The 27222-nt window shown below is 42.8% G+C and overlaps 1 protein-coding gene across 1 annotated transcript in view; it reads left to right on the top strand.

Moving 5' to 3' along the window:
• The window catches only part of LAMB3 (laminin subunit beta 3), a 128870-nt gene extending 102294 nt beyond the window's left edge, over window positions 1–26576 (top strand). Inside the window, exons 13-23 of the mRNA XM_075335733.1 lie at window positions 1905–2001; window positions 5335–5704; window positions 6024–6184; window positions 7069–7274; window positions 8600–8803; window positions 10101–10245; window positions 14679–14883; window positions 16477–16618; window positions 17276–17452; window positions 18342–18495; window positions 21526–26576. Coding sequence (XP_075191848.1) covers window positions 1905–2001; window positions 5335–5704; window positions 6024–6184; window positions 7069–7274; window positions 8600–8803; window positions 10101–10245; window positions 14679–14883; window positions 16477–16618; window positions 17276–17452; window positions 18342–18495; window positions 21526–21665 — 2001 coding nt within the window. The 3' untranslated portion in view covers window positions 21666–26576. The remainder of the gene's footprint in view (window positions 1–1904; window positions 2002–5334; window positions 5705–6023; window positions 6185–7068; window positions 7275–8599; window positions 8804–10100; window positions 10246–14678; window positions 14884–16476; window positions 16619–17275; window positions 17453–18341; window positions 18496–21525) is intronic.
• Window positions 26577–27222: the final 646 nt, after the last annotated feature.

Genomic DNA, 27222 nt, shown 5'->3' with positions numbered 1-27222 from the left:
CAAATGCTTTACCGAAGTCGAGATAAATGACATCCAATGATTCTCCTCGGTCCATGTGAGAGCTTACATCCTCATAGAAGCTGATCAGGTTAGTTTGACAGGAGCGATCCTTCATAAATCCATGTTGATATGGAGTTAAACAGTTATTAACATTGAGACATTCCATAATCGTATCCCTTAAAAACCCTTCAAACATTTTACCCACAACAGATGTTAAGCTTACCGGCCTATAGTTTCCAGGTTCCCTTTTGCACCCTTTTTTGAATATTGGTACCACATTTGCTAGCCGCCAATCCAGTGGAACAGACCCAGTTTCTATAGAGTCTTTAAATAAAAGGAATAGAGGCCTGTCTATCACATTACTTAACTCCCTTAATACCCGAGGGTGAATGCCATCAGGGCCTGGTGATTTGTCAATTTTAATGTTACTAAGTCGGTTCTGCACTTCTTCCTGGGTTAGGCAGGTCATACTTAATGGGGCATTTACATGATCACTCTGCATTTCCCCTGGCATATGCTTTTCCTGTGTGAACACAGTTGAGAAAAAAGTATTTAAAACATTTGCTTTTCCCACATCGCTTTCTATGATTTTACCCTCATTATTCTTTAAAGGGCCAACACCATCAATTTTAATCTTTTTTCTGTTTATATAATTAAAGAATAGTTTGGGATTTGCTTTGCTTTCACACCTGGTTTTCTGACTGAAACACTTATGATCTCATAGCTGCTAACGTAACTGAAAACACTTGTGATGTCATAGTTGCTTACATGCCTGAAACACACTTGTCATATAATAGTAGTTTACCTGACTCAAACACACGTGATGTCATAGCTGTTAAATTGAGTGAAAAACGCTTATGATGTCATAGTTACTTTCCTGACTGGAACACACACACATGTGATGTCATAGCTGCTAACCTGAGTGAAAAACACTTGTGACGTCATAGTTGCTTTCCTGACTGAAACAAACATGTGATGTCATAGCTGCTAACCTGAGTGAAAAACCTTTGTGATGTCATAGTTGCTTATGTGACTGAAACACATCTGTGATGTCATAGTTACTTGCCAGACTGAAACTAATTTTTGATTTCACAACACTTTCCTGGTGGAAACAATTGTAATACCAGAACAGTTCACCTAACTAAAACCCACTTCTGATGTCACACCTGCTTATCTGACTGAAACACACTAGTGATATCATCCACTGAAGCACACTAGTGATATCATCCACTGAAACTCACTAGTGATATCACCCACTGAAACACACTAGCGATATCACCCACTGAAACACACTTGTGATATCACAGTGGCTCAACACACTAAAAAAATGTGGTGATTTCACAACAGCTTCACCCTGGATACCACAATGGCTTACATGATAAATACATTAAGAATATAGAGTAACTGCAGATATTGTGAGGGGAGATGTTTTGATACCGTTACACTGGCTAATTGGCTTCTGTCTGCAAACAATGAAATAGAAGACATGTTAATATGACAGTGAAATGTAAGCATAAGGACATATGGTTGCTTACCATGGGTTCACATAGCATTTGCATTATCTTCAATGGCTCCGTCAAAGCTTATGTCCAGTCGCCGACAAAATGGGATTTAGGTGTATGCATCAATGGGGCCATTGACTATAATGATCCATACAGAGTCACAGGGTACCAAACGCTATCTGAACCCCGCCTCAGATGAATGGTCTCTTGAGGCTGCCGTTATAGCTCTTAGGCTGCCTCTTCCTGGCAATACATATACATATGTATTCAGATCATTAAAAAACAATGAAATGTACATCATTATACCATGTCATTCATCACGAATGTAATAATATATATGAAGGCTTATATCAGACGAGTAGACTGGGTATATAATAATAAATCTTATTTTTCTCCATGTAGGTCACTGGGCAATGCCTGTGCAGGGAGGGCTTTGGTGGTCAAGTCTGCACTGAATGCCCGGACAGGACATATGGTACCCTACAGACTGGATGCCGAGGTTTGTGTTGCCATCTACGTGATATCAGAAATGAAAAGTCGCTTATGCAGCAGCTTAAGTTTAATTCAGGGATACGTCTTCTATTTGAATTATTAAAACATGCAATTAAGAAAAGCTTCAAAGCATAATGAATTTAATTATGATCATGTTCACATAGAAGTATTTTTATATCTTTACAACTTGAAGTGTAATACAATATTACATGACTTTGTATATAGGATGGATCACTCCACCTTTAAAATTACCTTTATTACAGTAACCCTCAACACTAGAATAAAGGCAAAAAATTAAAGATGGTTTTACACTGAGACTATTTTGACCGAATGTCCCTTGGAATGACAAGAATTGTGCATGTGTAAACAAGCTGATGATTAGACATGAGTGGACCTGTTGAAGTTCGGGTAGTCCCGGTTTGGCGTACTCAAACTTGACTTAAAAGTTCAATTTGAGACCAGGCCTGGCCAAAACTTGATCTGAGACCCTGAACCTCATATAAGTAATTGGGAAACCTGATCTTTGGTGCTGTAAAATGTTCGTAGTAAGCACCAGGGGGCTGCAAAAGGAAGAAATTGCCCTGCACACATATGGATTTGGAACAAATGAAAAAAAAAAACAAATGTGGGCTCCCGCCTATTTTTGATAACCAGCGCAGGTAATACAGACAGCTGCAACCCTAAGCTGACTGCTTTGTCTTCGATGGCTATCAAAAATGAAGGGATCCCACACAGTTTTTAAATAATGAAAAAAATGTGTGGGGTCCCCTCTATTTGTCATAACCAGCCATGGTAAAGCAGACATATGGGGTTTGTATTGTCAGGCAGGGGGGCCCATGGTTTGCTTCTCGCAGCTTAAAAATAACAGCCCACAGCCAACCCAGAGGTGGTGCATCATTAGATGCGCCACTTCTGGTGCTTTGCACAGTTCTTCCTGATTGCCCTGGTGCATTGGCAATTGAGGTAATATTTTTGGGGTTGATGTCAGCTGTGAATTAACAGCAGACATCAAGCCAAGAGATTAGTAATGGATAGTGGAAGTTGCAAAGTAAGCCAAAGTGTAATGTCCCACGACGTCCTTGGATTTTAATGGAGCTTTATTCTGAGAACTTTCTTAGAACGAGGCTTCAGAGATCACTCCTAGTCAGCGGTAGGTACGAAATGTCTCATGTAGAGTCCTTTTACAGAGTCTAGGAAAGGAAAATCTCACTGCTAAGGAAACCTCTAGTGATTACACTTCCCTTTGGCTTAGTACCATGATAGAATTGGACATTGGGACAGATATAAAGTAGCTAATTTAACAAATACAATAAAACGTGCATGAAAATACAAGTAATGGTTAAATAGAAATGTAGAATAGTGATTGTAATGGGGAACGGGAATGTTTTGTCCAGTCTTTCTGGTTAGAGAAAGAGGAAGCTATAGATAAGACAGGAAGTTACAGTGCCTACAAGTAGTATTCAACCCCCTGCAGATTTAGCAGGTTTACACATTTGGAATTAACTTGGCATTGTGACATTTGGACTGTAGATCAGCCTGGAAGTGTGAAATGCACTGCAGCAAAAAAGAATGTTATTTCTTTCTTTTTTTTTTTTTTTTTTAAATTGTGAAAAGTTTATTCAGAGGGTCATTTATTATTCAACCCCTCAATCCACCAGAATTCTGTTTGGTTCCCCTAAAGTATTAAGAAGTATTTCAGGCACAAAGAAGAATGAGCTTCACATGTTTGGATTAATTATCTATTTTTCCAGCCTTTTCTGACTAATTAAGACCCTCCCCAAACTTGTGAACAGCACTCAAACTTGGTCAACATGGGAAAGACAAAGGAGCATTCCAAGGCCATCAGAGACAAGATCGTGGAGGGTCACAAGGCTGGCAAGGGGTGCAAAACCCTTTCCAAGCAGTTGGGCCTACCTGTCTCCACTGTTGGGAGCATCATCCGGAAGTGGAAGGCTTATGGAACTACTGTTAGCCTTCCACGGCCTGGACAGCCTTTGAAAGTTTCCACCTGTGCCGAGGCCAGGCTTGTCCGAAGAGTCAAGGCTAACCCAAGGACAACAAGGAAGGAGCTCCGGGAAGATCTCATGGAAGTGGGGACATTGGTTTCAGTCAATACCATAAGTAACGTACTCCACCGCAATGGTCTCCGTTCCAGATGAGCCCGTAAGGTACCTTTACTTTCAAAGCGTCATGTCAAGGCTCGTCTACAGTTTGCTCATGATCACTTGGAGGACTCTGAGACAGACTGGTTCAAGGTTCTCTGGTCTGATGAGACCAAGATCGAGATCTTTGGTGCCAACCACACACGTGACGTTTGGAGACTGGATGGCACTGCATACGACCCCAAGAATACCATCCCTACAGTCAAGCATGGTGGTGGCAGCATCATGCTGTGGGGCTGCTTCTCAGCCAAGGGGCCTGGCCATCTGGTCCACATCCATGGGAAGATGGATAGCACGGCCTACCTGGAGATTTTGGCCAAGAACCTCCGCTCCTCCATCAAGGATCTTAAGATGGGTCGTCATTTCATCTTCCAACAAGACAACAACCCAAAGCACACAGCCAAGAAAACCAAGGCCTGGTTCAAGAGGGAAAAAATCAAGTGCAGTGGCCTAGTCAGTCTCCTGACCTTAACCCAATTGAAAACTTGTGGAAGGAGCTCAAGATTAAAGTCCACATGAAACACCCAAAGAACCTAGATAACTTGGAGAAGATCTGCATGGAGGAGTGGGCCAAGATAACTCCAGAGACCTGTTCCGGCCTCATCAGGTCTTATAAAAGACGATTATTAGCTGTAAGTGCAAACAAGGGTTATTCCACAAAATATTAAACCTAGGGGTTGAATAATAATTGACCCACACTTTTATGTTGAAAATGTATTAAAATTTAACTGAGCAACATAACTTGTTGCTTTGTAAGATTTATGCATCTGTTAATAAATCCTGCTCTTGTTTGAAGTTTGCAGGCTCTAACTTATTTGCATCTTATCAAACCTGCTAAATCTGCAGGGGGTTGAATACTACTTGTAGGCACTATACATCCCTTCATAAACCTCCCCCTCCTCATAATAGACACCAGACCCACACATACGGCACACTTTCCTATTACAGCAGAAACACACTTGCTTAAAATCTACACAACTACTCAAAGCTCCAGTAGTTGCTTACTGATCTTGTTATGCATAGAGCATACATTTAGAGGTGTATTATATCACAGCCAAATAATGTGGTCAGAAAATACTTCTATTAGGAATGCATACATAATGAGAAGGGCATAATGACAATATCTGTGCTTTCTGACCTGTGGATCTCATACTTTATATCCATCTTTTTACACGCAGACTGTAACTGTAACTTCCAAGGAACACTAGAGAATGGTTGTGATAAAGCAACTGGGAAATGCTTGTGCCGACCAGGATTTGGGGGAGAAAGGTGTGACTCTTGCCAGAGAGGCTACTCTGATACATTCCCCAACTGCAAGCCCTGCCATTCCTGCTTCCAGTTTTATGATTTTGAGCTCAGAGCCTTAAGCGCACAAGTGCAGACCTTCCGTAATATAACAGCCGGACAAGAAGGGAAGTCTGATGTTGACTTTGGGCCTCGGGTGACCAGTGTTGAAGCTGAACTTCAGCGTATCCAGACCCTGTCTGCTGGATCTGGCATCTCAGACAGTGAATTGTTGCACGCGGAGAACCATCTGACAAAAATGAGGTAAGTGCCTATGAGAATGGGTGTCATACATTCTCACTACCAGTCCACTAGATCCATAAAAATGAGTATAGCAGTGATCACGCATGAGCATTACTGCTCGATTCACACTTTCCCTTTTCTCTCTTCACTGTTCTGCAGATTGGTGGGGTTACCCATGGTCAGACCCCGCTGATCATATATTTATCTCTTATTCTGTGTCTTTACATGTTACTTGGGGATAACTCCTTCAGTTTACTTACATGTTTTTCATATTTAAGTAAAGAATAATTGTCATTTGAAACATTTTCTTTCCACAAACTGTCCTTCTTGAATTTCCCAGGGGAGACATGAGCCTACTAAATCCAGACCAGCCCCTATTGGACGGCTTTGGTTCCCTTTCAGCTGATTTAAATTCCTTGAGGATTAATTTTAACACCGTTAATGACCTATATCAGAGGAAAGTGACCCAACATGGAAACAGCATCTCTACAAATGCCTTAGGTAGGCTTTTACCCTTTGAATGATCTCCTTTAGAGTATGTTCACACTTGGCAGATGCTATGCAGATTTTCTATCTACTTTAGCAGCAAAGTGGCGATTTTATCAATTGCTATCCACAAGTTGCTGAAAAATATCTACAACACATATTAACCAGTGGAGTGGATCTAAAATCCGGAGCATTTTACCCTTAAAGCCCCGTTACACGCAACGACATCGCTAACGAGATGTCGTTGGGGTCAGGGAATTCGTGGCACACATCCGGCCTCGTTTGCGACGTCGTTGCGTTTGACACGTAAGAGCGACCGCTAACAATCCCAAATACTCACCAAATCGTTGATTGTTGACACTTCGTCCATTTCCCAAATATTGTTGATGGTGCTGGACGCAGGTTGTTTGTCGTTCCTGAGGCAGCACACATCGCTACATGTGACAACCCAGGAATGACGAACAACAGCGTTCCTGCGTCCTCCGTCCTCCGCTTCTATTGGTGGCCTGCTGTGTGATGTTGCTGTGACGCCGCACGACCCGCCCCCTTAGAAAAGAGGTTGTTCGCTGGCCACAACGACGTCGTTAGGAAGGTAAGTATGTGTGACGCGTCCTAGCGATATTGTTCGCCACGGGCAGCGATTTGCCCGTGATGCACAAACAACGTGGGTGGGTGCGATCGCGATGTCGCAGCGTGTAAAGCGGCCTTTAGAAGGGAATCTGAGGCAAATCTGCAGCAAACTACTCCGTGACTACTCTGCATGTAAAACCTGAAGGCTTCGATACGGATTTGCCACAGATCCTAATATACATTAAAAAAAAGGTCCATGTAATCGTACCCTGAGGTCTATTGATTTGTGGAAAAAAACCCTTCTTGAAATGTTTGCATTATGCTTTTAGGTGTCTTCAGTAGCATTAATGCTGCCTACCAGTCATCACTAGAGGCGGCCGAGAGGGTGGCAATGGCCCAGACAACTATATCCCAATCAAGGGAAAGCAGAAGAGGGGTTAATGGCCTTGAAGGGAAAACCAAAGAAGCAGTAATGGACCTTGAGATTCTGAAAGATGAACTGTCCTACCCAAATCTGACTCCAACCATCAACAGGGTAATTGTGAAACTCTTATTATATTACATGGGGCAGGTCATTAAGTCTTGGTAGTATTTCTAATACTACCAATTCTGCTATTGTCACATATTATCTGTTACAACCTGTAGATTCGAGAATTATTCATTATTACATTACTGCTAATAATTTTTAGAAGATACTGATTGGACCATTTGGGAAATATGAAAAGCATATAAGGGATAGATATCCAATGACAGAAGGAAAAACAATGAGCCTGATATGTACTGCTATGGAAGGTGTATTGGGATAGCTAGAAACCTCATCATGGCTATGTTCACAAGACCGTATATTCAGACCGAGTGCGTCCATAAAATAAGCAGACAGCATTAGGACCAATGTTATTCAGTAGGGCTGTTCAGATTACTTAGTACCCATTACAAGACATTATTCAGCCTGAAGGTTATTATTAGAAACAATGCAAAAACGGCCATATCAGTTGCATTTCATACACTAGGGTGACACTAAATAGTGCTCCCTAAGTGGGTATATTCATCCAAAACATATTCAAAGGAGGAGAAAAAGAAGAACAAAACCAAGAGAATAGGTGAAAAAGGTAAACATTTTATTTTAGAATATTTTATTTATTAGTGATGATACTATAAAATACAAGAATCAGATACCAAAACAGTGGAGGCAAAATTACATGATAGACTGCACAGACTCAGAAAACAAAGAAGGGGGGAGGTGTTAAAAGGGGCCCCAATCCCAGACAGCACGAACACCTAGAAGTAGATGGATATGGGCAACCGAGGGGAAGGTGGAGGTAAGAAATGTGGATAATGTCGACTATAATGGTGCTGCATCCAGGGCCAAATAGTAGGTGATGCACAGATGTTATATTAAGTGGTATAGGGTACTGACAAGTGTGCTATAGGAAGTGGAGTGGATATGCAGGTAGCAAGTTATTACAGGGTTAAATTATGTAGCAAAAATATATCAGCATGTCCAGTCCAAATATAAAAGCACACATGCAGTCATACCGGGTATGAAAAAGAGTGGACGCAGGGCCTGGAAGTAAGAGGTGACAGCCGGAATCTGCAGTAAAAGTTAACAAGGGGGCAATCCAGTGCAGTTAGATATTCCCCGAAGTTACCTGTGGTGGTGGTGGGTCGTAGTGCCTGGGAGGGGGTCCTCCCAACGATCGTTTCGCAGACGCGCTTTTTCGTAGGGCAGTGTGAAGGTTATTATTAGTATAATGACTTATTTTCCATAAGCCCGCCCAGTTTGTTATTGTATAGCATAAAAAAATGTTATTTTATAAGGAATCTTTGAAAAAAACTGATTGATTTCCAAACTTTTTGCAGATCTGTGAGGGTATAAGAACAGATTCCTGCACCCCAGAGAGCTGCCCCGGCACTGTGTGCCATAGGAGCAATATTACCTTGTGTAAGGTGGGATCCAATTGCAGAGGGGCATTTCCTTTGTCTATGAATGCGCTAAGGAACGCTGAGAAAACTGCCAAAGAACTCCAGGACCTGAATAGCCAAATGCTGAAGAACACTCAGATGGTAAACAGGACTGTATACTTATTTTCTGATGTTGGGACTTGACTGTATGACTAGCTACGTCACATGTACATCTGAATGACTGCACAGCTTAGGGGATATGTTATGTGGCCATTTTCTTCCTCATGTGATTAGAGTTGGCCTTGTGCACTCAGTTGTACGATCTGGTCTCACCCTTATGGTATAAGAACTGATTGATTGATAGAGATGAAAAGGACTTATACACCATTCTTCTGCTCTTCCCGACAACCACTTTGTTAATGATAGTAACCTCAATACTCCCCACTTACTGCAATCAGCATCCTTATATTAACTCGTCGGTTCTTCCACGACTTGGAGAAAGTTGATATAGAAAGGAGAAATATCCAGGACATGCAGACTTCTATATTGCGGTAAACGTGATACATGGGACATAAGAGTAAAGCTTCATTTTGGCATATGTTAGCATATACGCATGTCAGGTGTGGCAGCACCCTTAATCATCAATTAAGATTAAGGCTGCTATGACACCTGAAATACATAGATGCTAATATATGGTGCCATGAAGTTTTAATCTTATGTTGTCTCGTGTATCACGTTTACCTCAACAGAGAAGTTTGCATGTCCATGGAGCTGGATATGACGCCTTTCTTCTTCATATATCCATAAAATAGTTTCCTCTGGGAAAAATATTCACAATATAAATATCTACTCCCATAAATTTTGTTGTATTTAAACTGGGTGTCTATTTTTTTTTTATAAAGTATGCAGTCACTCAGTTACTGTAGACTTCTGAATCCTCACGGCACGCACACTGCATGCTGTCAGGATTCTCCAGTGTCTGTAGTGAAAGTGGACGGTCACGTGACTGCATGGATGTGATTTGCATATTTCCGGCCACATTCTGACTAGATATGTATGGCCTCGCTCAATTCTAGTGGGAATGTGGCGAAAAGTGTACAATTTGCATACTTGCTGTGACGTGACTGCCCACTCTTGATGCAGACACTGGAGAATCCTGACATTGTGCAGTGTGCGTGCTGTGAGGATTCAGAAATTTGCAGTCACCTAGTGTGACTGCAGACTTTTAGCAAAAGACTTAACAACCCCTTTAAACGTATTATTTGGGGAAAAAAAGAATTGGAAAACTACAATAAAGTATTGTGGGATCTAACCTTAAATCAATTTATGATAATCCAATATTTATAGTACTCTTCTAACAAAAAGGGATACTCCAGATTGGCCAAAATGCACCATCCCTCTCAGTCCAAGGACACTAATAAAAACAACTCACTTGAGTTCCACAATGTCTGCTTAATAGATACAAGAGGCCGAAAAAACATCCAATCAAATCAAGGATAGCGCCCAACAGCTGTCAGAACAAGTGATCCGGACAAGGACCCGCATGGAGCAAGATATTGGAAGCACCAGACAGTTTATACAGCAAATCAGAGACTTCTTGACCGGTAAGCGTTATTTGTATATTTTCTAATATGGATCATTTTTCCGTTGAAGTGTTCAGAATATAGAGTGGATCATCATATCATACACTGTGGGGAGAGCGTGGACACGTGCGGGGCATTCAGGTGTTACCTGTGCAGACTACTTAATCTGACTACATGTCTGAGCAATGTGCCAAGCTGCTGACTTTTTACAATGTCAGCTTATCATATTAATAACAGTGCCGGCTGAGGGGGATTACTTTCCCGAACTAGATCATGCCTCCCCAGTAGCAGACAAGCACTCTTATTCCTTTTGATTGAGATGAATGCATTGAACTGTGCAGCGTTAAACTGAATGACTGTGAATAACACAACCTTGGTTCTTTCCGGGTAATATAAAGTACATAATGTAGAGATGTCTGTGGGTTTTTGAACACATCTTGTTTTTAGCGAAATCCTGCTAACCTTTTACTATTGAGCTTGAATAGATACTAGATGTGGGCTTTCACCACCCACATCCTTCTCTGCTTTAATTCATTACCAGATCATGAAGGGAGATGACTAAATTCACTTATATTGATAAAATTCTTTATTTTCTTAAAGGGAATCTGTCACTAGATTTTTACTATGTAATCTGAGAGCAGCATGATGTACTGACAGAACCCCTGATTCCAGTCGTATACTTTCCTGGGGGCTGTAGTTTTGATTAATAACTGTTTTAATCTGCTGCAAAACTATCAGTTCTCTGAATGATGATTTTGTATAACCCCGCCCACATTCTGTGTACGTAAATCTACCAATTAGTTGTGGGGGTGGGGTTATACAGCGCTTATGAATATGGAGGATTACATGGTAGTAGTTTTACTAGCACTCTAGTGATATCAAAACTACATTAGGCAGCCCAGTAACTGACATATAGCTGAAATCAGGGTCTCTGTCCCTACATTATGCTGATCTCATCTTAGGTAGAAAAACTTGGAGACAGATTCCTTTTAATATAATAATCTGCTTTATTGAAAACATGGGGCCTAATTCATCACATGGGATTATATTTTTATGTTCCTTTTTTGTCTTGTAGTATTTGCTGATGTTTTATTCTTCATGACAATGGCAAACACAGTTTACGAATTTTGTTCAAATTAATAAAAAAAAATCTTTATTTCTGTCTTTAACCTGTTTGACCACAAAATTTAGCAAAAATTACACCAAAGGTTCAGGCATGTATAAATTTACTACAGGGGGAAACTGGAGTACACTTGTGCCAAATTTTGTGATTTTTTTGGAAAATCACAAATTAGGAACGAAAATAATAATAATAATAATAATAATAATAATAATAAAATATGTATTCACTTCTATAGTGCCATTAATGTCACAGTGCTTTACTTACATCAGAAACACTGTTCCTATTGGGGCTCACAATCTAAACTCCCGATCAGTATGTCTTTGGAGTGTGGGAAGAACCCAGAGGAAACCCACGCACTCACGGAGAGAACATACAAGCTCCTTGCAGTTGTTGTCCTTGGTGGGATGAATCAGGTGAAAACATCTGGAAACTAAACTCCATCCACAGTGGCGATCTAAGCAAAAAACCAAGTGAATACGTGAAAAAGGGACTTTAAAAAGGCGCAAATGGAAAGATGAGTTTGGCGCAAACAAAAAGATATCAAACACTAAATACTCAACATAAAACAGGAACAAATGTAATGATGAATAAGGTCATTGGCCCCGATAAATCAAGACTGGCAATCTTCATGCCATCTTAACGAGAGTGAGGGGTGGAGTGCGAGGCTCTTGGTTCTGATGAGTGCCACATGCCTCTCTGTGCGCCTTACCAGAAATCTTACTCCAGTCCCTACTGGGTTAGATTTTGGGCATAACTAACATCGCAGTTCTTCATGAATTTGTTAAGTGGTGGTTGTCACGCCCCCATTCTGCCCCAGCTGTACCAACAGTGCTGGGTGAAAATGTCGTGACAACACAAAAAGTTATAAATTTTAGCACAGGCTTGAGTTGCGTAAAAATTTTATGAGTCCTCCCCTGGTCCTCATGGAGCAAAGATGTCTTGGTAGCATAAAGCCCACTATAACCAATTAACTTACCATTAATAAAGAATAAATACTCAGACACATGACATTTGGATAAAAATGGCCGTGGTGTTTTATTATTGGTAACTTGATAAATTAAATTCACCATATTATTGAAATTCAATAACCATAAAATTCCATAAATACCACCATAAAGTACCATTAACCACTTATAAAACCACAATCCACCCAACATAGTTGGGCGATTTTTTCCCAACTAATAAAACATCACGACAAAAATAATAAACAGTTAAAAAACCATGACTTTACACTGGGAGGGCGGGCGGGGGATTCTTCTTTCTTCACAGCTGGAAACTGACACAGCTGGCTCACAGCTGGCTCCTTATAAAGGCAAGTCTCCTGCATATTTACCTCTGTCCACCAATGACAGACTTTAAAATTGGCGCGCAGCAGGCTGACCAATCACACAGCCTGCTCGCGTTACTCACAGGGGGCAGATTAACCCCATAAATTCCCATCATAACAACTTCCATTACCACCACGCAGCAGGCTGACCAATCACAGCAGCCTGCTCGTGTTACCACATGAAGGGAATTAACCCTTCATTCCCCATACTGAATTTGGCACCGCTCAATGCCACAACTTAAACTTGAAACACCTATAAACATACTGTCAGGGGGCCCATGCCACCATGTAATCACCAGGCTATACGCTGCTGGTGATTATACAGTACTTCATAATCTCATGGTTTCCTATTCAGGTGTTTCCGTTCTGTAGTTGGAGTTTCAGAAATGATGACTGAGAGATCATACTTGTGGCGGGTATTACTGTCAGAACATTAGAGCCTCAGATGAGCCTTACCATGACGTCACTGACGGCTTATACAGTAAACTGTGATCCTACAGGACACTGTGGCAGAGGAGGATATTATAGTACAGGGACAAGCCAAGATATGCCTTGGTATCAGCATAACATCACATCTCTAGCTGTGCAGTATTCACACACTACTTGTACTTCAATTCATGGTCTGAAGTATTGGACACAAATGCAAATTAATATAAGATCCACCTAGTAGAGCATGTTTCAGCCTACAAAAAAATTCATTATTTTTGTCTCTGATATGAGGTCAGAAGGTAGAAACTTATGAATGATGTCTAGAGTTTCAGAGGCTTTGCTGGCTCTATACATGGGTTTGTGTTTTTTCCTATGCAATGTTCAGTTTGGTGAGATTGGGGGCATTAGTCGCTAAATACACCCCTCACTCGTCACATTTTATGTAATTGACCCTTTATCTATAGTGTCAAAGGGTCACTTTCAAGAAGTCATATCACCATGTCAAAAATGGCCAATTTTTGCTCCTATTTTATTTCTTCTGCTCCCCCGAGTATTCCTAGTTTTGTTTTTCATAAATCCACTATATGATACCAAAGATATTGATCTTTTAATTTAATGCTATTTTTTATGATTTTTACTAAGGGGGAGTGGTCTCCAGGTAGTAATTCAGAGCAGCCCAAAGTCATGCCCCCCCAAAATCCTGAAAGCCACACCCCTTGCTAAAGAACATAAAAATTAGGAGCAAATAAAAAAGCTATTATCTCTTCAACTGTATGGCAGATATAAAAACTGGAATACTCAGGGGGAACATCGGGAATAATATAAGAGCAAATACTGCCCACCTTGCGACAGGTCCTCTTTAATTCAATAAATTAGTCTTTGACGAAGAGGGCTAGAACATATCTGTTTCTTCTTATAGAGTTTGAACATTGCTCTGGGGTAATGGAAAAAAAAATACCCACAGCAGGGAGATATAACATTAGCATTAATAAAAGCAATAATTAGGGCCATTGATTACATTCTTCTAATCTTGTAATGACAGCTCTTGGTCCTTAAGGGATTGGCAGAAAAGTCTGCATTTACTCTTTGTGACTGCAGGCATGTGAATCCTCACAGTGTGCACAGTGTGCGCAGTCAGGATTCTTCAGTGCCGGGAGTGGATGGTCATATGACCACCAGTTTTATAATTTGCATATTCCTGGCCACATTCCAACTTGATGTTTGTGGTCTTGCTCAGTAGAAGTGGATTGAGTGAGGCTGCCCTTGTCTAGTCAGAATGTAGCTGTAAGTATGCATATCACATACCTTGCTCACAGCTACCTCCAGAGAATCTTGACAGTGGTCACTATGTGCTCTGTGAGGATTCACAAGTCTGCAGTCACATTGAGGGACTCCAGACTTTTTTGTCAAACCTAGTCAACATCTTTAACCTATTGCCACTGCAATAATGAAACAATACTATAAACCATAAGAATTGATAATTAAAGCCTTAATGTGTCTGTTACTGGGAGGTACTCGTACTGAATTAATGGGGAAGATAAACACAATGGTTATTTCTCCTTTATCTGTCTTTAGACCCGTCTACAGATCCAGCCACGATCCAAGAGGTTAGCGAGTATGTGTTGTCTCTCAAGCTACCTGATCCATCCTCACTTCAGAGGAAAATAAGCGAATTACGTAACATTGCGGGAAGATTACCTAATGTTGACACGGTCATGTCACAGACTAAAGAGGATATTGCCAAAGCAAAGAAACTGCAAAGCGAGGCTGAAGAAGCCAGGTATGTCCAGAAATATACTGTGATGACACGCAATTAGTAAATACCAGAGTCAAGCTAAAGACTTCCCATTTGCCACAGTATATAGATAGTACTCCAAATCAAGTTAACTAATACACAGTGGTGTAACACATGATATATATATATAGCTAGATTTTTAGTGTATAGATGCCATTCTATGAAGGGTAATACTATGGAAGTGCCTAGGAACCATTGCCTCTCCAATGTGAAGGTACAGTCACACTAAGCGACGCTCCAGCGATCCCACCAGCGATCTGACCTGGCAGGGATCGCTGGAGCGTCGCTACATAGTTGCTGGTGAGCTGTCAAACAGGCAGATCTCCACAGCGATCAGAGATCAGCCACCAGCGACCAGTGTAGCGACGCTGTGCTTCGTAACCATAGTACACATTGGGTTACTAAGCAAAGCGCTTAGCTTAGTTACCCGATGTGTACCTTGGTTACATGTGCAGGGAGCACGGAGCCGGCTTCAAGAAGCTGCGGACGCTGGTAATGAAGGTAAATATCGGGTAACCAAGCAAAGCCTTTGCTTGGTTACCCGATATTTACCTTGGTTACCAGCGCCCACAGAAGCCGGCTCCCTGCTCCCTGCACCTTCAGATCGTTGCTCTCTCGCTGTCACACACAGCGATGTGTGCTTCACAGCGGGAGAGCAACAACTAAAAAATGGTTCAGGACATTCAGCAACGACCGGCGACCTCACAGCAGGGGCCAGGTTGTTGCTGGATGTCACACACAGTGCCATCGCTAGCAAGATCGCTGTTGTGTCACAAAAACCGTGACTCAGCAGCGATATTGCTAGCGATGTCGCTTAGTGAGACGTGGCCTTAAAGGTCTGTGGGCTCCACAGTGAAATGCCATCACCTTTAAAGAGAACTGCGGGCAACATAAATCATAACCTGGCTGCACGATTCCGGCCTCACTCTCCATATTTGTTGACTATTGGTGAGTGTTGGATGAGTCTTTACTGGTAGGCACACCCTCTCTCGAATTGACTGTGCTGCTGTCTTTAATTTAACCACCAAGGTGCTAGAATGGTGTGGGGACGATCCACCTGGGGGTAGTGCTGGACTAGTCTCTGGCTATGGTCCCCGAATGCATCTTCGAACTATTTTTTCTCTGAAACTCTGGAACGTTTCAGAGAAAAATATTCCTAGCAGCAATTATGTAGCCAACTTCTGATTCATGCTGCCCTTGTTTTTGGCAGCATGAATCAGATCACAGGTTTCCTTTATTAGAGGAAAAACCTATTGAAGTTGGCCATACACATACAGTACATTCACAAATAAAAACTGTTGAAATTACCGTAAACATGAACAATCCTTCTCCTTGATGGCAGACATTGAACACGTGAGCCGCTTTGGAACAAACTGAATTGTGGATCCCAATTACATTTATCTATTGTGTGGTCAGGTTTAGGTTGTCAAGAGGCTGAACCATGGTAGACACAAAGCCAGTGGAGTCCTCTGACTAGTGAGCTTAGCTGGAGAGAACTACAGAAGGGTAGAGGAGTGATCATCGATTCCTCTTACTAGAGTCCCTAATGATAGTCTTCTATATGTTTCTAAATCTTAGGAACCGAGCAGTCAATGTTGCAGAAAGCGTGGACGGTGTGGTAGGCGACATTAGACAAGCAAGGAAAATCCTCCAGGAAGCGGAAGATAAAATCCGCGGATCTAGCACATCTTTGCTCCAAATCCAGGATCGAATGCAAGAGGTGAGGCACAATACGGCTTATCTATTTTATTGCATAATGCTATGTGCCCCTTTAATGAGTGAGAACAATGTCTGTGCAATAATTAGAAGATATTTTTATAAACTGCTAACAGCTTATCTAATTTTCCAGACCTTTTATGATTTATTGTCTTTATTATTAGGGGTGTTTTGTTGTATGGTTATAAATGGTTTGCATGTGTATAAGAAGACTAATCCGTACCCTAAAGAGAACCTGTCACCAGATCTAAATTCATCATTTGTGCTCTTATTTTATTACCACTGCTCCCCTTAGTATTCTGTTTTTTTTTATTTGTTTCTTTAGTTTTATATTCAACATACTGTTGCGGAGATTGGGACCTTTGTATTCAGTGCTAATTTTTATGGTTTTTCCAAGAGGGTGTGGCTCAAGCTAAAGGCACACCCCCAGGAAATCCTATGAGCAACACCCACTTGGCAAAAACCATAAAGAATAGAACCAAATAGAAAGAGCCATATATCTGGAACCATATGCAGGATTAAAAAAAAAAAAAAAAAAATGGATTACAGAGGTGGGCAGCAGGAACAGAACCAAATTGGTGATAGTTTCCCTTTAAGTAATATGGCAAATTATTTTTTTTCTTCTATATTTAAAACTAACTAGAATAAATTATCATTACAGATTGAACAAGTGATAAGCCCTGTAGAAAGGGGGCTGTCAGATGTCCGTGATCAGCTTCAGACCTTTACACAGCGAGTTGGGAATTTGCGTGAGAAAACTGCAGCAAATCTACAGCAAGCTGGTCAGGCCACCCAGGCAGCGGAGGGAGCCCATAGGAAAGCTATTGATGCACAACAGGTATAGTTCAGTGAAACAAACTAAAAGGGCTTGTCCCATAAGCAACATTATCATCTATCTACAGAATACATGATAAATATATGATTGATGGGATTTGGCTGCAATGATTTTAAGAACAGGATCCCCAAAGCCTTCTTGGTAAGGAGTGGTAATGAGCATGTGCGACCACTACGTCTATGGACAAAGAATACAGAGGTGGTCGCACATGCTCATTACAGCTCAGTTCACACAGAGGATTTTGGGACATCCGCTCTAATCTTTTGTGGGGGTTTCAGCAGTTCGGACTTTCAGCTATCATACATTTTGCACTTTGAGGGGTGCAGTTTTCAGAATGGTGTCACTTTTGAGTATTTTTAATCACCTAGGCCATGCAAAGTCACTTCAAATGTGATGTGGTCACTAAAAAAATAATTTTGTTAAAAAAATGAGAAATTACTGTTAACATTTAACTCTTCCAACTTCCTAACCGAAAAAAATATTTTGTTTCAAAATTTGCGCTGATGTAAAGTAGACATGGGGAAATGTTATTTATTTTGTGTGACATACGGTAACTCTCTGGTTAAAGGACATAAAAATTCAAAGTTTGAAAATTGCTAAATTTGTGAAATTTTCGCCACATTTCCAATATTTTTACAAATAAACGCAAAATATATCATCCTAAATTTACCACTATCATAAAGGACAATGCATTACAAAAAAAAACAATCTCAGAATCACCAGGATCTGCTGAAACTTTCTAGAGTTTTTACCTCATAAACTGACACTGGTCAGAATTGGAAAAATTGGCCTGGTCAGGAAGGTGAGGGGGTTGAAATCTAGCATCATCTACTGTATATATGCAAAGTCCCCATTAGAGGAATCTCTAGACACTTTTATTTCTGTTGTTTAGGGTCTAGATGCCGTACTGGAAAAATACGCCTTATTAAAGAACCGCTTAGGCCAATCTTCCAGTCTTGGCGCCCAGGGACAGAAGGTCACAGATATCAAGATGGAGGCTGATCAGCTTTTCAAAGAGTCGGAGAGAATGCTAAAGAGGATGAATGGTAAGTGAAAATTGTGTGCTTGGGGCTGCTCGTCAAAATGTGCATCCTACGCAGGAGCTGGTTCTATTAATAATTGATGTTCCTGGAGGGTTTCAATCTGTCAGAGGGTTAATACCAGCTTACTATGGGAGAAACATACAGAATGGCACAGTCTGACGTCTTCCTGTTTTTATATTCCTCTGAAAGCTTCCCACACATTTTGTACAAGCGTCTAAGAGTCTTACAATATGTTCCTTGTAATATCGCCATAGGCCTTCTGTTCATCGTGCAGCTCCCCAGTCTGGGATGAAGGTTCCTGCAGACTGCTATTCAGACGTTGTTCAATAAACAGACCACCGTCCACACTCTCATTATGGACTTTGTTCTTAACACTGCTATGTCGGTTATGATTGTCAAATAGATACCAATGAATTAATGAATTTTCTATGGGAATCGGATGAATGGTTGAATGTAAGATAACATCTTTATGAATAGAGAACACTGGACATGTAGCGATAACATCTAAAGATAGGTGACTATTCAAAAAGAATCCAAATATCTAATACATGTAAAAAGTGTTTAGATCTAAGCTGAGAAGACTTTTCCATTAGGTCATTATCATAATGGATCCATCATATCACATCATATGCTAGTCTGAATATGGCTAAGTCGCTCTCTGCATTTTTTGGTGTGATATCCATTCATTAAGACAAAATTCACACAACTGTGACACAGACCATGCCCGGATGGCAATATCCTACCCTAATTGTCGGTCTCCTGACCTGAGCTAACTGCCTTGTAAGTAGTCAGTTGATAAAGCTGTCATCTTAAAGGGAACCTGTCCCCACTTTTTTGGCCTATAAGCTGCGGCCACCACCACTGGACTCTTATATACAGCATTCTAACATGCTGTATATAAGAGCCCAGGCCGCTGTGTAGAACATAAAAAACCACTTTATAATACTCACCTAACAGTCGCGCTGTCGTGGAGTTGGGTCAGATAGGCGTCTCCGTTGTCCGGTGCCGGCGCCTCCTCTTTCGCCCATTTTTGTCTCCATTCTTCTGTAGCCGGGGTGCATGACGCATCTACGTCATTCACACTCGCCGGCATTGAGGTATGGTCCTGCGTGGGACCAGCGAGTGTGTATGAGGTAGGACGCACACAGGTTTCAGAAGGAGGACGAAGATCGCTGAAAGAGGCGGAGCCGACACCGGACAATGGAGACGCCATATAGCCCATGTTAGAATGCTGTATATAAGAGCCCAGTGGTGGTGGCCGCAGCTTATAGGCTGAAAAAGGGTTGACAGGTTCCCTTAAGTAAGGAGACCAGCCAGTAGGGCCGGGTACTGGGATCCGAGCTCGAACCGTGTTTCCCAAAAGTGTGAATGCGGTTTAAGTTACATGGCACTTACTAAAGCAGTTTGGTAAACCAGAATTAAAAGTTATTAAATTAAAAATGCTGCCCTATGATTTGCACTGTCGTTTTTCCACTCAAAATAATGGGTCAAGTTTGTAAAAGGTTTTCACTAAGTGTTTAGTGTATAATTAAAAATCTGAATAGAAAAACTCTGTGGGGTATTCCCACCTCCAAGATCCTATCTCATCTCTGTAGTAGGTCTAATATTAATATTAGCAAATTCCTCCAATTAGAAATGTAGTATAGTTCTCCTGATTCACTTTCATTTACCTCATGTTCAGGGTATTGCAGGACCTTAGGTATCCATGGCTATGACCACCAGCAACTAACTAACTAACTGTCCTTATATGCAGAGTCGTAACTATGGATACGTAAGGTCCTGCAATGCCCTGCACATGAGGTAAGAGACATGACCCATAGCTATACCAGAACTATACTACATTTCTAATTGAAGATATTTGCTAATATTATTTTTATTCCACCTATTACACATTGGGATTGGACCTTGGAGATGGGAATAAGCCTTTAAGGGCAATAAGTTTATTGATTCCAGACAGGCTCAGACTGGCCCACAGGGAGACAGGAGAATCCTCCGGTGGGCCCCTCTGTGCTCGAGTGAGCCACTTAAGCGGGCTTTACAGGCTGCGATATCGGTACTGATATCGCTAGCGTGGGTACCCGCCCCCATCTGTTGTGCGACACGGTCAAATCGCTGCCCGTGCCGCACAACATCGCCCGGACCCGTCACACGTACTTACCTGCCCGGCGACGTCGCTGTGATCAGCGAACCGCCTGCTTTCTAAGGGGGTGGTTCGTTCAGCGTCACAGCGATGTCACAGCTGCGTCACTGAACTGCCGCCCAATAGAAGCGGAGGGGCGGGGATGAGAGGGACGTAACATCCCGCCCACCTCCTTCCTTCCGCATAGCGGCTGGGAGGCAGGTAAGCAGAGCTTCCTCGTTCTTGCGGTGTCACACGGAGTGATGTGTGCTGCTGCAGGAACGAGGAACAACTTCGTTACTGCTGCAGTAACGATATTTGAGAATGGACCCCCATGTCACCGATGAGCGATTTTGCACGTTTTTGCAATGATGCAAAATCGCTCATAGGTGTCACACGCAACAGCATCGCTAATGCGGCCGGATGTGTGTCACAAATTCCGTGACCCCAACGACTTCGCATTAGCGATGTCGTAGCGTGTAAAGCCCCCTTTACTCTCCAATATGAGCAATATTTGGCCCCATTACATTATGCACTATGTACAGAGAAAAAAGCCGCATCGCATCAGTCACTCAGCATTATTCCATAAAAGTCCAATAAAGGTGTGAATGAGGCCAGCTGGACAGTGGTTACTGGTGGACCCTTGGCAGCTCAGTCCAAATCTGATTCCGGATTTGTAGCCCAAGATCAATTTATAAACTTGATAATAAAAACATATACTGACCAATACGCTTCCGGCAAAAAGCCATTTTTATTATTATCTCGGTCATCGCAGAGGGCATTACGAATTCTCATTACTGGAAGACAATTATGAGATTTGGCTGGAGAAAATGTGGCAGTGAGATTTACAAGAAATCCCGGATGCTGTTAGTTCAACGCTAAAAATGTGTCTTATATTATTTCTCTTTCCTCAGAAATTGAAGGTGAGCTTCGGAAGGGCCAGCGCTCTGTGATGAACAAAATATCAGAGTTGCAGGGCATGGAAGAGGAGGTCAGGAGCCTCCGAGATCACATCCGCACCAGAGCGGCCTTTTACGCAACCTGCAGGGACTAAAGACCCCGTGACATTTCCATCTCTCTGTATCCGAACTTTACTTGAATACTCTTCATTTTCTGTGTGAACAAATGGTCAATATTTCAAACCTTATGTCAAAATTGTATGGGTGATTTCTGACACCCTCGGAGGGTGCTATTACTTGTGCCATTTTATTGGAGTATCAGTTTTTAGAGGCAAAACTAGTAAGGGATTAAAAAAGAGAGAAGTAAAATCTTTTTCATATACTTCTCCTCTCTTCACAACTCACTCCAGACATTGGATTTAATTAAGGCATCAAAAACTACATGAAAATGGCCAAGTGAAAGCACGATAAAAACTGTAATGTGTTTTCATTACCAGCAATTACTGTGCTCCTTCATCTAGCTGGGGTGGGACAGGCATGGTGAAGCCCACATGACAAATCCAGGAAAAGTTACTTCATACAGAAAATATAATCCAGTCTCTGACTGGAGTGATATTTCTGGCAGAGGCAGACACCAATTACATGCACAACACCAGTCTCAAAGATAATCTGTCACCAAATTTTTACTACTTCATATGAGAGCAGCATGATTTTGGGTCTGAGACCCTGATCCAGTGATATGTCACTTACTGAGGTTCTTGCATCAGTTTTGGTCAAATCACTATTTTATTTGCTGGCGATCGACCAATTTTCTGACTGTTATGCACCATCAGCACTGATTGTCAGCTCTTGGGTATGTTTCTGCAGTGGAGGAAGGATTAAACTCTGCTGATAAATATGGAGGACTACATGGGAGCAGGTTAATTAGTCCTCCAGTGATCATCTCCTGCTGATAAGCCAGTGATTTTATCAAAACTACAGCAAGCAGCACAATAAGTGACATGTCACTGGATTCGGGATCTCTGTCTCTACATTATGCTGCTCTCAGATTAGATGGTAAAAACCATCAGATTCCCTTTAATGAATAAAACTGTATGTACATACATTTATTATACACAAATCAAGTCAGAATCAACATTGAATTTCTTTACACCCCATGCACAGGGCCTTGGTAATTGTAATAAATCTTCCAGCCATGTTCCTATTTTCACTGACTTGAAAACTTATTAACACTTTAAATGTAGGTTGATATTTTTAGTGACTTTTAATTCCGTGCACATGATAAAAAGTAATGATTTTACTGCCGCTGTTTCTACAAGCATTCTGGTTCCCTAAAGACCTAACAGTTCTATATTTTTGCCTTTTCTGCATTTGGTGCTGTTTTATATGTATCGTCTTATTAACCAATGTTGTTACTGAGAAGTGTTATTTTCTGCTGAAGTGTTTTAATGGGAATCTGGCAGTAAGATCAACCCCCCCTTCTTCCCAAACCACATTCTTGAATAATGAATAATGACTGAGCACTTAAAGGGGTACTCCGGGGAGATAAAAAATTCTGTACTGTCCATATATTGATACATTATAAAGCTGAGATGCCTAGTACATTTCTATTATCTTTAGGTCACTTGTAATCAGTTACACAGTAGCTGCTCCTCTCCTCACCCCTCCCGTATGGTTTGTCACATCACACATCATTGTGCAGCTCCCTGCTGTATCTGTCAGCTTCCTATGTTAGCTGCTTCCGTAGTTCAAGTGTCGCGGGCGGGGAGGGGGCCGCTGCCGCGGCGCTCTCGCTGGCGCTCGGGTCCGGCGCTGCAGCAGCCTGCTGCTTGCTGCTCGCTGCTCGGTGGCTCGAGCGGTGCGCCGGATCCGGGGACTCGAGCGGCGCTCCTCGCCCGTGAGTGAAAGGGGATAGTTTTTGGGGTTGGGGAAGTCGGTTCGTGACGCCACCCACGGTTTGTGGTGAGGTTGGGACACCACCGCTGCTCTGGACGGGGATCCCGGGAGCGATGACAGGGAGCAGCCGAGATGTTTCTCTCCCCTCCGTGGGTAGGGGGGTTTTTGGGTGGTCCCGGGGCCCGGTGAGGGTAACTGGAGAGTGGATGGCAGGGTTTGGTGAGGTGCAGGGTCACGGGGGCAGCGCGGTGCCAGACGGCACGGTGGTATTCACTCAGCCAATAATGTACACGGTCTCTGGTAAAACAAACGGCTGGATGGACTGGTCCCGCAGCCGGCTGCGGTGGTCACTCCCGGTAGGTTGGCAGTGACTGCCTTTCCCTGCACCTGTAGTGTGTTTTCGGCCCCGATGGCTTCCCACTGGTAACCCGCTCCCCAGCGTGGATAGATGCCGAGGGAGCTCCTTTTTCCCGCAGGCTCTGGCCCTGGGAATTGTGGCCTTGGCGGTGACTGTATTTCCCTTCACGGTTGAGCGGTTGCCTTCAATCGGGTCTTTGCTGCTGGGAAACCCCGGAGGTTCCCGTCGCTAATGGATTTGACCTGTTTTACGGCGACTCCAAGCCTGGTCGGGGTCCGTAGGCCCTGCCGGATGGTGCTGGCGTCTCTTCGTTCCCTGGTTCGGTACCGGCGGGCCACCGCCCGTCCCCGGTCCTACGGTTCCGCGTCGATCGGCCCCTCCTGCAGACGGTCACCACTGTCTGCCAACCTTGCTGTATGTGCCCGGGCCACGTACCCGGACACGGTCAGGCTGCTCCTCTACCACTACTTCTTACTCCTACCCCTTCACTCTCCCTAACTCAACCACCTTCCTTTCCCGCCTCCAGGACTATGAATTCCTCAGTGGGTGGGGCCAACCGCCTGGCTCCACCCCACCTGGTGTGGACATCAGCCCCTGGAGGGAGGCAACAAGGATTTGTGTGTGACTGATGTGCCTAACTGGGGTGTGGGGTGTGTTGTTGCAGTACCTGTGATGACCTGGCTTGTCCAGGGCGCCACACAAGAACAGGGGGTGAGACATCCCAGAAGCTCCGTGCTGTATCAGTCTCCTGATATCTGCTTCTATGCAGAGAACAGGGGGCGAGACATCCCAGAAGCTCCATCCTGTATCAGTCTCCTGATAACAGGCTTCTATGCAGAGAACAGGGGGCGAGACATCCCAGAAGCTTCGTGCTGTATCAGTCTCATGATATCTGCTTCTATGCAGAGAACAGGGGGCAAGACATCCCAGAAGCTCCGTGCTGTATCAGTGTCCTGAATGATATCTGCTTCTATGCAGAGAACAGGGGGCAAAACATCACAGAAGCTCTGTGCTGTATCAGTGTCCTGATATCTGCTTCTATTCAGAGAACAGGGGGCGAGACATCCCAGAAGCTCCATCCTGTATCAGTCTCCTGATATCTGCTTCTATGCAGAGAACACGGGGCGAGACATCCCAGAAGATCCGTGTTATATGTAGCGCCCCTGAACCCATCTGGGCCCTACAAGGTACTGAATCCTGTCAAAGATGCAGGGCCTACCCCCAGGGAGCTGGAATACTAGTGTCGGTGACAGCAAAACACATTATAATCCCAGTTTTCCCCATCCACAGACTGATGACAGACTAGAATTGGACCCAATGGATGGCCACCCAGGGGTGGAGCCAATCCAGTCCTCTAGACAACAACCAGGTGGGAGGGGACAGACAGTTAGACAGTTAGTAAGTGGAAGTGAGAGAGAACGGATGTAACTGGACTGACACAGGAGTGTGATGGTGACCTGAGGGCCCAGATGTGTGGTTGCCGGTGGAGTAGAGCGAAGTACTCCCGGAACCATAGCACCAATGGGGTACAGAGCCCTAGGTCATGCAAACGCTCCAAGAAGACCTGATTAAATCTGCACAGTGAGGGGACCATCCAGGACCTCACTGATCTTAGAAGTCCAGGGGCACCAGCAGTAACGGGAAAACCAGGGACCGGAACAGAACATCAACCCTACAGGGCTCACACTGCTGCTGTACGGACCAGAGACTGAGAGACTAACAGGAGGGGACCCCCCAGATGCTCCAAGCCACGGGGACCCACCAACTTGAGAAAGGTGCAGGGGAAAGAAGCCACCAGGTCATCAACCGGGCACTGGGACTAAGTGAACCAGAGATGAATACCAGCCATCCTCCGGGTACCAGTTACCATCTACTGTGAGTAAAGAGAACCAGTTACACAGCAATCTGTTGTGTTACCTACCTTATTCCCAAGCCTAACTCCCTCACCTACCCCCCTGGGGCCCCGGTCCTACCTGCGGATGGCCTAACATCCAACAACATCAAAACGCGAGCGCCGGTGATGTTATTGCGCAGGCACAAGAATATGGGCGGCGCTGTGAATGTCATCACCCGCGTCATCCAAGTACCCGCCCATAATCTTGTGCCTGTGCAATAACATCACCGGTGCTCTCGTTTTGAAAACAGTGCTCAGTCCTGCGATAGTGCCACTGCGCATGCGCGAGACTCCCGGAGCACTGAGGAAGATGAGGGCGGCGGCCTTCTATGTAAATGAACACTGGGGGACGGCGAACAGCGGCAGGAGGGGGGATAACAGACAAAATGCAGCCTACCCACGGGGCCAGCAAACCTCATTACCATAGCAAAAGGTAATATTTTATAAAGTGTTTATTTAGGTCTGAAAGGGGGGGCCAGTAGCAAGGTGAACCTTTCTAGAATGCAGCCCAGGAGCTGCAGAAGGGGATTCTTTTAGTTTAATAGCGAAAATTCTGGTGACAGGTTCCCTTTAATAATCATGCCCCATTGTGTTTGGGGCAACTCAATTACCATACGGCATACAATGGAAAAACAAAATTGGATTTCTTCGATTTGTAAATGTCTAGTCCACGTGTATTGTTACATTTTTTCAACTTACATACTTTATAATAAGCAAGCTTCATTGTCTTTGTACTTATTGGAAGTTGTTACAATGTTATAGGATTACTTAATGTGGTCTGTCCAATCCTCAGTTGCTGTTGTTTAAATGGTATTGTCCTAGCAGCTATATTGTTTTCACAGACTTGTTTAACTTAATGCAATTTATATTCTTATATATATTTATTTATATCACAAACTGTACAGAAAAATAAAGAAACATTGCATTAAATTGGGTTTCTGCACTTTATTTTAGGTTAAAAAAAATTGGATTATTCTTTGAATAAAATATTGTGACCTTTTATAGAAAATTACAGCATACAGTTGTGGCCAAAACTTTGGAGCCTGACAAATACTGGCTGTCATAAAGTTTGCTGCTTCAGTTTTTATAGTGCCAATTTGCATTACCTCTAGGTTGTCATGGGCAGTGATCAGAAGTATTTTGAAAAATTGTAAAGCTATTCCTTGCCATGTAAGTTAACTTAATCTCAAAGAGTCTATTTCCACAGAATTTTAGCCCTAGCACAAGGTGACTTGCTTACATCATTTCAGTGATCTTCTCGTTAGCTCAAGAGAAAATGTTAACAAGGACAAGGCAACTGATGTCACTGTGTGATATTGACAATTATAACTGGGTGCTTTAACACTAGAACTACTGAGGTAGTCATTTTGACTACTTTGCACCATGTATTTCTATATAGGTGTCACGAGTCCAGTAGTTCTAGTGTTAAAAAAGGTTACCCAAAGCAAATACTGGTTGTCATAATTTAATTTGCATCAAATGGACTTTATAAGCAAGGACATTGCTGCTTGTAAGATTGCCCCTAAATCAACCATTTATAATATCATGAAGAACTTTAAAGGGA

This window comes from Anomaloglossus baeobatrachus, chromosome 2 (genome assembly GCF_048569485.1).
Source record: "Anomaloglossus baeobatrachus isolate aAnoBae1 chromosome 2, aAnoBae1.hap1, whole genome shotgun sequence".
Classification (NCBI taxonomy): domain Eukaryota; kingdom Metazoa; phylum Chordata; class Amphibia; order Anura; family Aromobatidae; genus Anomaloglossus; species Anomaloglossus baeobatrachus.
The sequence above is the reverse complement of the archived record's forward strand: the minus strand, read 5'-3'. Positions and strand labels throughout refer to the sequence as shown.